Raw genomic sequence first — 15,645 nt, 5'->3', positions numbered from 1 at the left:
ACCCGTCCATGGTTGTTCTGGATGGGAATAAAATCACAGAGGACCCCCTTTAAAAAAGAAAATTACCCCAGGAACCCCTGAGAAACTAATATAGGGCTTAAGATGATTTAAAAAAGTGAGTAAGGTGAAGTGTTGAATGAGCTACGTCAACTTTGTACTCAACTAATCAGTTACTTTTTTATTGTAAGTTGTCTTGCCTTTACTGTTTTTACCTTACTTCTGAATATCTCAAATAATTAAAGACTTAAGTGGCTGCTTTAATTGTAAAATATCAGTACCAGCGGGGAGCTCAGTAAAACCATGTCTTCACATGTCACCGCTCTCTATCGCCCTCTGCAATTCCTGAAGCAATGGATTTAATTCACTATCCTTTAGCCCAGGTTTAACCAACTTAAACCAGCTTCTGGAGAGCTACCTTCCAGCCAACATTAGCTTCAATCACCAATCAATCCCACCTGATCAATATAATTGCTGCCTCCTGGAGTGCTTAATCAGTTAAATGTGGTGTATTAGATTGGATGGAGATGTAACCTGAAGGACAGTAGCTCTAGAAGAGCTTGGTTGGTTAACCCTTCTTTATTCAAACCTTCATTATAGAGTTTTTTTCAGAAATGTTTCCTACCTGACCGGTGCTCCTCTGCTCTGGGCAGGTTTCAGCAGGACTGTCACAGTGCTGTCTGTCTGATTGAGAGGAGTCTCCTGATCATAACCAGGCATGTGTGGGGCTGCCCAAAAGAAAAAGAGAACACATACAGTCACTATTAACAGAAACCATAAACTTATATACAGATCCTGCTTATCACACTTTAAAGCACTTCTGTCAATGCAGTAGATCATTCCAGGTGGAGGGGACCCATACATGAGATCTTGGTGGTAAACTGGGTCCTGGACTCTGAACCGTAGCCTTTCACGGTGCTGGCTCGGATAGTGAAGGAGTAAGTGGAGCCTGGGTAAAGCCCCACGAACGTGTGCGATGTCTCATTACTGTTCTTCAGCACCTTCCCGCTCTGGTTGGTCAGGTTGAACTCTGGGTCAAAGGAGCTGACCGCTTTGTAGAGTATCTGTGGAGGAGCGAGAGAATAAGAATGAGAAAAAGAAACAAAGAAAGAGAGAGAGGAACATAATTAAGAGGAAGCTGGATTTGCATCAGGAGTGGCATAAATGTATCCAAAAGCAGTGTGTAAGACTGGTGGAGGAGAACATGCCAAGATGCTTGAAAACTGTGATTAAAAAAACAGGGTTACTCCACCAAGTATAGATTTCTGAACTGAATTTTCTTTGCATTATTTGAGGTCTGAAAGCTCTGCATCTTTTTTGTTATTCCAGCCATTTCTCATTTTCTGCAAATAAATGCTCTAAATGACAATATTTTTATTTAGAATTTGGGACAAATGTTGTCTGTAGTTTATAGAATAAAAGGGCAATGTTCATTTTACTCAAATATATACATATAAATAGCAAAATTTTGAGAAACTGATTCAGAAACGGAAGTGATCTCTCAATTTTTTCAAGAGCTGTATATATATGATTGTAAAATATTTTGACCTTATCACAAATTCACTGCCTAATTTCCTTATAGATAGTCAGATAGATATTCTTAATAAGGCTATTGCTTTTCAAATACACTCAAATGCCAGAAGTCATGGGATAGCATTATGTAAATTAACCATAAAGTGGGATTGTCTCAGGGGATAACTTGAAATAGCTTGCCTACAGCTGTATAAGTTGTGAGGTGATATCCTGTGAGTGAGGATGAGCACTGGCAAGTGCGCTTGTGGCAAGGCGATGTGTGTATCAGGCGTATGTAATAGTAGGCATTATCACCCACAGTGAACAGCGCAATGGGTGGTAATTACTATGACCTGCGGCATCTGAATAGAACTGTCTCTGTGAAGATTAAAACAACTCCGCACTCAATGCAGAAGGCCCCACATGAAAAGAACAGTGTCACGTTCTTTAGCAAGCATGGTCTTTACGATATTATCATCACTTTAATGTTGGTAATACTTTCCAACATTTTGTGCTCAAGCCATTAGACTGCTTAAGATTTTCTGGTCTTGATTTTTGCTTGATGTGAACTCTACACTCTACACTAAGTGCAATAACTTTCCAAGGCATAGCTGCAACAATAACTATAACAACACAGCAACAGTCCTAAAAAAATTTCAGAGGATAAACTTCAGTAAGCTTTTGAGCAAACAGAGCTCCATTTCTGCTGAGAGTAGAAGCTTGAAGCGTCTCAAGTTGTTTCTTTCCTATTGTTCCCTGCTCTTGAGCAGCAGATTAGAGGAGAGAGAGAGAAAGAGTGAAAGGGACGGGTGCATTGCGCTGAAGCGCTCACCACCCAGGCCACTCAATGTAACTTTATCAGAGTGGCTGAAAAGCTGCATTTGAATAAATCATTCCTCATGCTAATGGGTGGCCCTTCCATCACAGCTCCACTCTGATTCCAATTAAGAAGCACAAAGGGAGCCGTGGGGGCGGTGTGGTCTGGAGCCATCAGGTGTGAAATACCAGCCCGCTTCCGTCCTATCCACTCAGCTGCAGGCGTGCCTCTGGAGCCTTTCAGGAACTCAGACAAGAACTTCTTTTAGCCACAGACGTGCTGGAACTGGGTGATGAATGAGGAGTGATGTGGTGTTAAAAAAAAAAAAATAAAAAATTGAAAGATGCCGAATGCGGCATGCATTTGGATTATGCTTTGTGAAACAGAAATGGCTCTAAGGGAATTTTGTGAAGAGCATGCTGCTATATAGAGAAGAATTTTCTATTAAAGGACCGACCTGCTGCACTAGCAAATGTATCAGTTCCCTATCCCCACGAGTGCAATGCGATATTTTGCCACTATAAATACTAGTATACAGTATACAGTATAAACTACTTGAAATGACTGTTCTGAAATATGTCTAAGAGAAGGCTGGATCAGACAGTGATCCGTGTCTTTCGCGTTTGATTAAAGGATTTAAATGAGCATTAAAACTATGCATCTGTAACTAGCCATGCTAATCAAAGAGAACGCTTCAATCTCAGCTCCTGAAGCAGCTCCAGGATTAGTGAACAAAAGATCTCCTGGGGTAAAAAAAAAAGGTTCCTCTCTGATCAAAGTGCACCTAAGAGTGCTAAAATGTCATGGGAAAATAATAACGGTGGAAGTCTATCAGACTTTAATGAGGCAGAAAGCCTTTGATTTGTCCTTTTTCCCTTTAAAACTGGTGCAGATCATGCTCATGACACTGCCTAACAAGCAAGAGACATGACAGAATGTAATTTCATAATGTGAATGTGACAGCTTAATTGGTTGAATTTCCACAAATGAAGTTCTGCTACAATGGCTCTTTTGAATGCTGCATTGTGTAGCACTCAGAAGCGTGCATCAAATACAGATGCATACAAAGTCGAGTGAAACAAATAATGTAGGCCTACGTTTAAAGATGTGAAAGAAAAACTTGGTCTTTAGAGAGTGTATTTAGTGTGAAACATACAGTACTGTGCATAAGTTTAAAAGCGTCATTGTATTTACCGTATTTTTAGCAATATAAGGCGCACTATAAATCAACGTCTATTTTCTGGTGTATTTTTATATATAAGACGCACCAGCTTAAAAACCGCATTATGCAAAACTAGTAAGGAACAGGGGTGTCGAAATTGTTTCTTTCTCATTCAGCTGCAAAGCTAAGCTAAGTAAACAAAACTGTATTTCTTAAAAATATATGTATTTTAAAGTCAAACGAGCGCTGGATGTTAATCTACACAGATTTCTCTCCTGTTTATTTGGGTGAGCAAAGCGCTTCTGTTTATTAACAGTGAGCTAAGATTTGCAGATTTCTACTATAGCTGGTTGCAGCAATATTATGATTAGTACCTAACCGCTAGCACTTGCCATGGTTAGCAGCTAATGCCTCCCAACAGCGATACACTGAGTGATTCGGTAAGCCAGGATGATATTAGCTAGCCTTTTGTCCTAAGTAGCTTGTTTTAACGTAGTAAACATGCAGACTACAGTCCGATAATATTAAGCTAATGCTAATAAGGCTCCAGTTGGGGTTACAGCAGGCTACAGGCTGATAATACTCACCTCTGAATGGAGAAAGAGCTAGAGTTTAGCACAGTTAGCGGCTAATGCTAATACTAATGGAGAACTAAACTGAAACTCCTGTATGACGCTGTACTTCAGTGGAGTGGTTTTATTGCTTCTCATAACCTGACTGGTAAAAAAGGTGCACTGACGATTTTTGGGAAAATTTAAGGATTTTAAGTGTGCTTTAGTGTGCAAAAACGCGGTATATTATTTCTCATTTAAATCGGCAAACTAAATTCTAAATTAAATTTGTTAATCTTATAGAATATTATTTTGATGAAAATTTCGAGGAAATCTGATTTTTTTTTTAAATCCTTTAAATTCTACCTGTTTCCACTACAAAAACTGGCCTTTGTCCCACTTATGCCTGCAGGTGACACAACATTGTCATTCTAAAAGGTTGTGTAGCTGAACTGCTGGTAAAATCATCATCATTGTATTTGGAATTATGTAATGTTGAGCAATTTGAGTCAAATTTGTGTATGCAAAAGATTCTGTATTAATATTATTATACTGCCACGTACTTCTTTTTCTTTTAAATGCATGTGTACAACATCTCCTTCTTGATGAGTTGCTTAAAGTACACATTCCCAAGCACAAGTAAACAAATATAGTGCTGTTTCAATCTATGTGCACAACTTAAGGTGCTTATTCTGTGTAGTAAATGCAACATGTTATCTCTTGCCCTACATTTGCCCACATTCCAGCACAGGAAGGTGAGCATGACCACAGAGCTCAGGTATGCACTCTGTGCTTATGTTTCTGTAGCAGTAAAACACCCAGTGAGGACTCCTTAGAGGACTCTTCCAGGAATGTCATACGAGTTATGCCCACTTTCATTGGAACAGTTAAAAAAAGTGTTCTTTCATGGATCGCTTCAGTGTTCTCAAGGTGAAGGAAACTTTGGTTTCAATAAACTTTCCTCGTTCCACCTCTTTGTGATTTACTGCCCTGACCCTAAATGACATTTCGCACAGAGAGAAAAAGGAGAAGACGAAGGGAGGAAGATGGCCGGGACACGTTACAAGTGTGAGCGCGAGGAAGATATTAACAAGAGGCAGACACTGTAATTGTAGCAGCGGATATGACACTTTTTGTAGTTTATGGAGATTATATCGCTGTGTGCCGTGGCTGTTCTAGGCTGGGATTAGCCCTATCACAGAGCTTCAGCTGGTAATAGATTGTGTTAACAAGCTCCTGAGCATTGAGGGCTTATGGTTATTAGGTTAGATTTATTAGTCAATTAAGAGCCTGGAGTGAATGAAAGATGGAGGCGCTGAGGGAGCGTGGCAGGCGGAAGATGAATGTGTAGTGGGGCTCGGGTTGGGCTGGGCCGGGGAAGGCGTACAGCCGAGACTTACTTCATACTGTTTAATGATTCCATACGTCTGAATGGGCTCTCGCCATTTGAGTGTGATCTTCTCTTCATAGGTGCTTCCCTGGATAGACTCCATGGGCACAGGGCCCGGCACTGCAATACAAAAAAAATACAAACAAAACAAATGATTTAATAATTAAGAGACAAAGAGGAGGAGAGGGAGAAAGAGAGAGAGGTAGAGAGAGTTTTCAGCAAACTGATGTATTCAGTTGATCATAGGCGTATTGATTTTCCACTACTTCCAAAGACCAGAGTTGATCTTTTCTGTTCTAAATCAATATTTTCATACACTCTCATGCTCAACAAGCAACTTCATGCTTTTAATGAGTGTTTTTCCAATGCAGGTGTGATCATACATACTATTACATGAGCCATGGTCAAAGAGAATAGCCAAAAAACTCGGGCGAACCCTAAGAACCCTCCAAAGTACAAATTTAGATTTATTCTGGCCTTGGTATAAGCTGGCTAGTTGTTTTATAAAGCATTCTAGGCCAAACAGCCCCAATACTTTTTTTTTCACTCCTCCTATATAAAAACATGGTTTATTTTTCTGTATCGAGTTTCATAACTAGTCAAAATAAATAGAAATAGATAGAAAGTGTCTTGCTTGCACAGTGTACACCGCATGGCAAAACAAACATTCTGCATTCTGGTCAAGGACAGTTCAGAACGGACACAACAGCAGAAAGTCAAGTACACAACCCTGTGCAGAGCTTTTCATGTCTGTAACCAAAGGAAGGGGATAAAGGTGTCAAGTCCATTTATTTTGGGTACGAAGTTAAGATCAAAAGGAAAGCCGTTGGTGTAATAGGTGCTATTCAAATATTAAAAAAGCTTAACATCCATGTTTGGAATAGGTGGAAACCTGATACCCTTTAAAACCTTCCAGTGAATAAAGTTTAATCAATGTAAATTACATCGTCTCAGCTAAATGCAGTCTTAACTTCTACACTGGCCTTGATTAAAGGGAATTTTTTTTTGTGAATATGGACTATACTATGTCTGATGAAGCGGAAATGGGAAGCAAAATTTTTGGGCTGGAGTGTACGGCAGCTTCAAGGTAGGTGCACGAAGCCAAGTCTTCCCAGAGCTAAGGTCATTTTAGTTATGACATGTTATAACTCAACAAAACGTCAAGAAAACATTTTAAATTTGAAAAATAAGAATTTGGTATGTGAAAATTATCTATACTTCACAACTCTTGTCATTTAAAATCAAACCCTACATATAGAAAATGTCTCCACCTGCATTTAACTAAGCAAACCCATTGAATGGGTGATTTTGTTTCAGCTGGACGTTATTTAACGATAAGTGATGCAGTAAGTAGCTTCTCATTAATTTGGTGCTAGCTGTTAGCTGCTAATGCTAATGTTGCTGCACCCAGCCTTAGTGGAAATCTGGAATGGCTTCTTCAGGAGAATATGGAAACTAGCCACGTGATATGCTAAGAGCTAAAGCTACAAGACCAAAATACAATCTCATTCGTTTAATGCAAACCCAATACATAACACTATCCAGCAAGGCTCAAAAATACCTACAAAATATTCTTATGATGTAAAAGTTATGCTTCGTTAAGCTAGGTTAAGCCATGCTATGCAATGTGATCAGGGGTGTTGCAGTGAGGTAAACCAGCCAATAAAAGCAGAGCTGATCTCTTTTTTTATACAGGGTTGTAACAAGGCTTGTTAAACAAAATCTGAGCATTTTTGTCCCCAACCAAAAACACACTTAAACAACTAAACAATAATAAACTAAGTCTACATACAAATTTTTAAACAAGTAATCACAAATTTTCAATATAGTGAAAGAAACAAAACTATGGAACGAGCTGATTTTGGCTAAGTGTACTGTAGTGTAGTTACCATATTGTTTAACAGATGTTATGATATACTTTATGACCAGTAAATAAGAAAGTACAAGTATGTGCCCTTCAAAAATCCCTCTTGGTGCTAAAGTCAGCTGATATGTTAAAACAAATGCTATAACTGCTTTATGATGCCTAAACAATAACGTGTTAACATGTAATTTTATACAATTCATAACCTATTGATACAAGACAAATTTATAAGATGTATACATAAATAATATAGTTATGTGGTTTTAATGCCTTCTTTTCCACACAAGTGCTGAAAGTTCAAATGAAACTTTGCATCGTAATTGTTATTTGTATTGTTTTGCACTGAGGGCATTGTTTTGACATGAATGATTATCAGCCACAGACAATCTTAATTATGCGAATGGCTTATCACTAATTAGTAATTAGTGATGTGAATATCTGCATAATTTGAATTAATGCAGCAGGGTTCAAGCACTGCCAAAAATGTAATTACAATTTGAAAAATTCCTAGTATTTAAAAAGGACAAGCTCCTCACCATCCTCGTCTGTTAGAACTGCCAGCTCCTGACTCTCCTTGACACCCTCGGGGTTGCGGAGCACCAGCTTGACGCTGACGTTAGTGTAGGGGGACAGGTTGTGGAGGGTGTACTGGGAGACCATGTTGCGTAACTCAATCTCTTCCTCTCGTGTCTCATCCTTACTGTTCACCTTGTATCGGTACTCCACCGTCAGGCTGTAGTTGTAGCAGCGAGTAACATTGTAGCCGAACGGCTCCCAGCGCACGGTGATCTGCCTGGATTTGATGTCCACCACCTCCAGCTTCCGTGGACCATGCATGGGATCTGAAGGAAAAGACAGAACAGCAGGCTGGTCAGGCAAGGAAATTAATTATTCTAATTATAAAGACAGAATAAGACATACAGCATTAAATGTCTAGTTGTGATCTCTAGTATAAATGTTTTAAATTGATTTTTTTAAGAAAAGAAAAGTGTTACGGAGTTTTACTTTTAACTAGTGTAAACAAAACTGTTCTAAACATACACCTACCTATTTCAATTGTACTTGGTCGGTGGTGTTCTATAGACAAATTCTAACCATTTGTTTCTTAGCTACTGGGAAATGATAGCTGGGAAAACACTGATGTGTTATTTGCACAAATAACACAGGAATGATTTGCCATGTTGTTTCTAGAGCTTTTAGCTCCTGTCTGACAAGACATGTCTGGCTGCGTGGCATCAGCTCTTCCTGTGGGCGCTCGCGAGCCAAGGTTGGCGAGGCCATGAATACTAATTCACGGATTGACGTAGAAAAATTGCTTTTCCTGATCGACACGTTTTTTTCTGATTATTTCTTTTACTAGCTACTGCAGACAAGGAGGTTGAGGAAGAGGTTGAGAATGTGCAGTATGCATATACAACTCTGATAGACCAATTGTATTTCACAAAAAAACAAGAAAAAGTGGATTTCAGAGGAAAAACACCTTTAATAATTTAATGTTAAAATAATGCTTATAAATGAAACCCTATACAGTTCTTTACACTAAGCTCTCAACCAACACACCAGCAAAAAGCAGTAATAAATCATGCACAGAGTAACCAATTGATTTCATCTCCAAGATTATAGACTGTAGGAGTCTCCAGAGGAAACCCAAATGGACACAGCAAGCACAAAAACACCACCCAAATAGGGACTTGAACCCAAGACCCCAGTGTTTAGTGGTGAACTTGGCTAACTACCAAGTCAATATGCTGCCCGGCTTATAAATATTAGCAATGTAAGCTAAAAAAAAAACATTCAAAATTAATTAAAAGCTATCAGAGAACAGATTACACACCTCTGTTTCAGCTCTGCTAGGGGATCCCTAATGGAACTCCACATCGATAAGTAGGTAACTTTCCTTCACTTGACCAGACAAGCCCCCCAGCTTCAGTCCCCCATCAGGTCTAATCAGGGAAAGATGCTGCCGCCCCTACTCCCAGAGGAACTCCAGGCCTGGTAATAGAATCAATTTCCATCCGGGGTTCAATCTGTGGACCATTTCTGTGGAATTTATCTCTGAGGCACTTTCTGGTTCAAGAGCTCTACGCAGTTCTCACATAGGTTGCCATAAAAAAAAAAAAAAGACAGAAAAAGAAAAAAACTGAAAAAGACCACGGGGATGCCCCAGACAGGCAATCCTCTGTGCAAGTGTGAACGCTGATGAGGAGTGGCAACACCTAACCTACCTTCCACAATGTTGCATTTTACAGTCATAGGCCCAAACAATCAAGGTAGAGCTGAATCGCACAAATCTCACCCTATTTCCAAACACACCTTGATGAATGAACCACAATCCACATTGCTGTTCACGTGTCGAGGTTATGTTGCACCGTGTTCACTTGCTCTGTTTTGGTACCACAGGGGCACATAATATTAGAAAGGCCTTTTAAGAAGGCCTTGATATGAACATAAAGAAAAAACGTGTTAGATCTAAAGAGCCTGTTTCTCTCAGGATCTGTGTGAAGGTCTCACAGACAGACATAAAATGCGTTTTATTTTTTATTCAGGGCACGCAAGGCTGAAGATTAAAACAAGGGCTTGGAACCATCCTTTAATCAGTGGCCTTGTAATAAAGCTCTGAAGGAGAGTGTTTTACTGCACCGCTACTGTGTGAGTGGAAGATAATGGACATGTGGTATTAATCACTAAAATCAGTGCAAAAATCTGAAAAGGTGCTTTTCTATTAAAAGCAAGATTACTAGAAGTTACTACAAACTACTAGAAAAAAGTCTGCCTTATGGGGCTCTGAATGCTTCAGCAGTTCGAATCCTGTTCATGTAGCTTGCCATCATTTATTAGATCCCTGAGAGAGCTCAATTGACCTTGCTCTCTCTGGATGGGTAGATGGCACTCTCTCTCTACATTACTCCAAAGGGTGATGTCAATCAGCACAAGGCGTCTGTGAGCTGATGTATTGGAAACGAGTCGCTTTGTTTTTTTCAGAGTGCGCTGTGATGCTACTCAGCAATGCTGCATCAGAGGCGGTGGCTGACTTCACATGTATCGGAGGAGGCATGTGCTAGTCTTCCCCCTCCTGGTGTTGGAGCATTACTCGTGATAGGGGGAGTCTAAATGAGTGTATTGGGTAACTGATTGTGTAAATTGGGGAGAAAATGGGGAAAAAACTTAGAAATATAATTATGACAAAAAAAAGAAAAAAAGAAAAAGTCTGCTTAGTTCAGATAAAGATACTTTAGACAGACTTTTATACGAGAGTCCTATGCTCAAAATGCTTTGAAGGTTATATGGGTGAATATAAAACATAATTGTTTTTTACAAATCCAAGATTAACCCCCTGGATTTTGCAAACAAAATAATCAGTCAAATTTAATGTTTTTTAATATTTATATAAATATGTTTTAAATGATACAGCTGGATTGAATGCGGTTCAAATATTTTTCTGAATCAGTTGATTCTAAGATTTCTATTGTAAAGAAGCATGTTTAACTGGAAGGCAGCATTTAAAGGTATTTTACAATTATACAAGTAAGTATGTCCTTAGTGATTCACTAAGGATCCATTGGTCAGTTTTACACAAATCAGAACTACCGTCATCCAAACAGTCTCCCAACTGTATTGTTTTAAAACATTAATAAACACTGAATTTGATGCTCAGTATTGTACCTTGATCACAGAAAGTTAACTCTTAATGCAATCAGGCAAACATGGTGGAGGTAGTGTCATTAGACAGTTACACTTTCTACACAGATTCAGCCAAACCCATCAAACCTGATGATAAGACAGTGCCTTACAATATAAATGGATAATGACACCAAACATAGCTTCAGGCAAATAAATGGAATGTTTTTACATGGCTAAATCAGTCACTTGTCCACATTCCAACTAAGCATTTTACTTACTGATGACAAAACTAAAGGCATAAGAACCCACATACATGCCACAACTGAAGCTGGCTGAATTAAAGACCTGCCAAAGAATCTCAAGAAAGGAATCTTAGCATTTAGCAGTTTTAAAAAAAATATCTGTAATTTCAAATAGTTAAACATTTCATGAATTAATATTACAGTTCTAATATATTTAAGAATACTGAAAGCTGAACGTCTAACACTTCAATCACACCTTGATTGCTTCATTTTAAATCCACTGAGGATTTGTACAAAGGCAAATGTATTTATGAATGTGACCATGTGTCACAGAATCCTGCTTCAGCACAGGAGCTTAATTATTATGTTTATTTTGAGAGGGAAGAATGATAAAAGAGAATAGTCATTCTCATAGCGTATGATATCAACGAAGGTCACAAATCTTCGCCTCAGCCTCTTCCCACACTGTGCTTGTGTAGCTCCTGAACGAGGTGAATGTGTCTCTCTGTGCACTCTGAGCAGGATGTATTGTAATATTTCACATGGAGCGGAAAAAAAAGAACATGGTATAATTCATTCCCAGCAAAGTAATCAACAAAGAGGATCCCAAGAGTGCGTCTACGTCTCTTTCTTGAGAGGCCCGCATTTGGCGAATTCACCAAGAGGAGCAATTTTCTCAACACAATAGAACTCAAAGTTCGCCTGCCTGCTGATGTGCCACGGAGAAAGAAGTGCCGCAGCTCAACTGAGAGCATCCTTGGGTTTATGGCCACTTCCATCACAACAGAGACCATGCTGAAAGAGCGGAGATGCTTTCTGAACAGGTGTGCATGATAGGAAAATGCAAACAATGCCTTCCTGTTCCCGCAGCCTTTGATGGTGCTCCAAAAGATCCCAAGCCTGCAGTCTGATGAAGGCTTCAGAACATTTCTGAGAAACAGCAGCCAGACCTTGTGCTTTTTTCACATGCTTTTGGCACAGAGAGGAAGTGGAACCTGCCTCATACCAAGGTCAACTCTCAGAATCCACTAAAGAACACACTTTGGGACCGTGGTTCACAAATGCATGTTTTGTCAAGTCTCCAGAGTTGAAAATGGACATATTATTTACATTATTGCAATATATATATATATATATATATATATATATATATATATATATATATATATATATATATATACCTTAATGCTTTCTAATGCTGAGTTGCATGACGCACTAATAAATTTAACAACCACTCAGCTAAACAGCACAATAAAGCATAAAACTGTACTTTTCTTCACTTTCAGAATGTAGAAATTTTAAGCTCTTTAAACTCCGCAACTATTCAGTTTTTCCTTCTATAGTGTAATTAAGTTTTTTGTAGTTATATTATAACCCATAATATGTGTGGGTTAGGGTTAGCCTCAAAACCTGTCCACCACTATTTCCATTTGCACACCCAGGGTTGCCAGGTATAGACAACAGAACTCAAAGGCTGTGCTGCAACCATGCAAATTGGCGAGCTGACATTTTGTTTCTGTTAAACAGGGGGTCAGTGAGCTTTTACTGTTTTATTTGGTTGCTTAAAATCTTACTCTGGCTTTAGAATTGACTTTACTTTACTTTAAACATTTATCAAATATTATTTTTGTTGTTTTCCGAATTTTTAATTTTCTCTTCCACTTCTAGTAGTTTTTATTTAATTCTGATGATGATTTAAATGAACAAATTATTGAAAGTTAAGTTGTCAAGAATGAAAAGATTACTAGAGTGCACCGTTTTGCAGAAACTGTGAGCGTATTGGGATCAGTGCAAATCTCCTGGAAATAAATCTGATGTATAACACTTGTTTATTATTGACAGACAATAATGAGGGTAAGATTGCACTCTTAGTAAATATAGAAGAGTCAAATGGGCAGCATGGGCGTATAGCATCCTTGGCATGGGCTGTATTGGCAATGAGAACTGAACTACACATAAGCATATAAATCACATGACAACTGACGGAGCTATTAATACTTTAGACTACACTGCTATAAAAGCTAGCATTTCATGACCTGTCAACATCAAAAAGGTTCTTCAGGGATTTGGCCACATTGAAACAGGTGCATAGCTAAACCTTGATTCTCGATATACAGTAACGATATAAGGAATGGTCCAAACCAAACACAGTCAAACCCAAACGCAATCAGACTACAGCGAAAAGCACTTTTCTAAAGCTGACTAAGGAAGGCTCCCGTTGTGTGTTGATTGTGCATGGAGGCAGCACTTAGCTATTAGAGCCTATAATCACAGCTTTTCAGCACAATGGTACTGAGTGGAGGAAAATATATAGATATGCTTGGAGTGGAATGAACTTTTTCAAACGCAGTATTGTAAAAAAAGGGAACCTGGAGATTTTCTTTTTACTGCAGCACACATTTTCATTCATATCACCATCACTGACAAAACTGCAGATGTCGTACAATGCGGTGTGAGGAAGCAGGGCTGAGGTAATGTGAAGGAGAAAATGAAAGCGTGAAAAGGTCGGGCTGGACGCCGTGTAATGGCTGCCGGCTACTTTTGTGCGGTGATGGCAATGGGTGTGATTGAGAGGTGTCTAGGGCCGAGGAAAGTGCTATCTGAAAGCTAGCAGGTGGAATTCCGGGGCTGATTTTGAAAGGCAGTGAGGAGTGAGAAGCACTTGGTGCGCTTCAGGACTCACTAGAACTGATGGAGAGTTCACCGCTGCTGTGGAAATTTCTATTCTTACAGACAAACTGACATGTAGTACTACTAAGAAACTGTACAGAAGACCTGAAATCATTATTTAATTATCATCATCATTATTTCATCCCTTATTTATCACCATTTGTCTCAGATATTTTTTTTCTGCTTATAAAAGCACAGATCACATTAGAACAGGTGCAAGTTAATCATAAATACAGAAAAATGTAAGATGAATTTCACATTCTGAAGACAGTAGTTGACTGTAGGTGATTGATGATAACTAATAGTAATACTAGACTTCGTAATGAGAGCTTTGGAGGTATTTTATTCAACACAGTAATGTAAAACACTACTTTCAGTATTAATGTCATTGGTCATTTACTCTAATATTAATGTATTAGGAAAACAATTAAACATGTACTGTCCAAACAAGGAACTTTCCATTTTCCAAAACATTCTGCACAGTACTGGATGCAGTGAATGTTTGGCGAATCTAAAATTTTTGAAAAAAAGGCAAAAAAAAAAAAAACTTTCGCTGTCCAACTGAAGAATTTAAAGTATGCAATAATTTATACTGAACAATGACTCATTTATTTGAAGGAATATTGCAGCATTAAACATTAAATTAGCTCTCTTTGCATAAATTAAACTTGGGATAAATTATTCTTCAGCACTTCCCTTTCACAAAGCTGTCTGTTTTTCAGCTTAAAGATAAGAGCTGTACAGGGCTAGCTAAGCTAACGTAGCCGTAGCATCTGTTTGATTAGCTGCTTTCCCAATGTACATTTTGCTGACATGTGATTTGAGCAGTACTACTGATGTAATTGTTTAGTAGAATTGCATTGCTGAGGTAAATATATGACTAAAAATGCATTGTTGAGGTAAATGTGTTTTGGATGGATTCTTTGCCTGCTGGGATATTAAAACATAAAATGTTAAATTGCTTAAATTGTAGTTTTGTAATTACTTTCCCATTTAATTCAACTTATTAAATGGTAAAATGTTTAAATGATGAAATGATAAAAACCTTCATTTCGGCACACAACCTCAATAGTACATTTTATAAACCTATTCAAAGGCCATGAGTAAGAACAAACATGTACTGCAGGGTTCAGCTAAAATAACCTCTTTCCTAAAATCCATTTGATGGTCATAAACCTTAACCTTATTGTCAGCTGTGGGTTATTATAAAACAAATATATCTTTATCAAATAAAATAAAACACCACACACTTGCTAGAGGCCTGCTCATAAATCAAAGGTCCCACATGTGTGTAATTTCAGTCAATGGAGCCTTTTATTCAAGCCTGATTTGACATCCACATTTTTTATCCCCCCACTCACAAACTCCCAAGGTAACTCCACAAAGGTAAAAATAACTCTCACCACCGTTCTGCATAACCCCCGACCTCTCCAGGCTGTCGATTAGGCCAACGAGGGCATCTCTATTAAAATACATCATAGAGGTCAGTCACGGGGCTACTCAAAACGAGGTACAAATCACAGTTCCACAAGCAAGGCTGTTTGGAGGCCATGCTCCAACAAGCAGTGACTGAATGAACTGGAAAAGCCAAGGACGCAGCAATTGTTTGACAAATGCAGTAACAAATGAGGTGCTTTCATGATTTGCCAGATGTTTACTTGCAGGCAAACTACAAAATCTGCTTCTACTGTTTCTACACAAGTCTTGATTGGTCAGTATGTAGAAAATACCTGAAAAACAGACCAAATAACAGACGTAAATTAAATTAAACTAAAGCTGGGCAAAATGCTAAAAATAATATATTGTGACATTTTCACGA

At 38.5% G+C, this 15,645-nt stretch overlaps 1 protein-coding gene across 16 annotated transcripts in view; it reads right to left on the bottom strand.

Annotated features, from left to right (window-relative positions):
• Nucleotides 1-15,645, bottom strand: part of ptprma (protein tyrosine phosphatase receptor type Ma) — a 278,929-nt gene that overhangs the window by 92,519 nt on the left and 170,765 nt on the right. For all 16 annotated transcript variants that reach the window (XM_049480692.1, XM_049480695.1, XM_049480693.1 and 13 more), the window contains exons 8-11: nucleotides 7,830-8,135; nucleotides 5,440-5,549; nucleotides 860-1,061; nucleotides 623-725 (exon numbers count right to left, since the gene is read on the bottom strand). In XM_049480692.1, coding sequence (XP_049336649.1) covers nucleotides 623-725; nucleotides 860-1,061; nucleotides 5,440-5,549; nucleotides 7,830-8,135 — 721 coding nt within the window. The remainder of the gene's footprint in view (nucleotides 1-622; nucleotides 726-859; nucleotides 1,062-5,439; nucleotides 5,550-7,829; nucleotides 8,136-15,645) is intronic.

The sequence above is a fragment of the Astyanax mexicanus genome, chromosome 6, assembly GCF_023375975.1.
Source record: "Astyanax mexicanus isolate ESR-SI-001 chromosome 6, AstMex3_surface, whole genome shotgun sequence".
Lineage (NCBI taxonomy): Eukaryota > Metazoa > Chordata > Actinopteri > Characiformes > Acestrorhamphidae > Astyanax > Astyanax mexicanus.
This window is presented reverse-complemented; position numbering and strand designations above follow the sequence as displayed.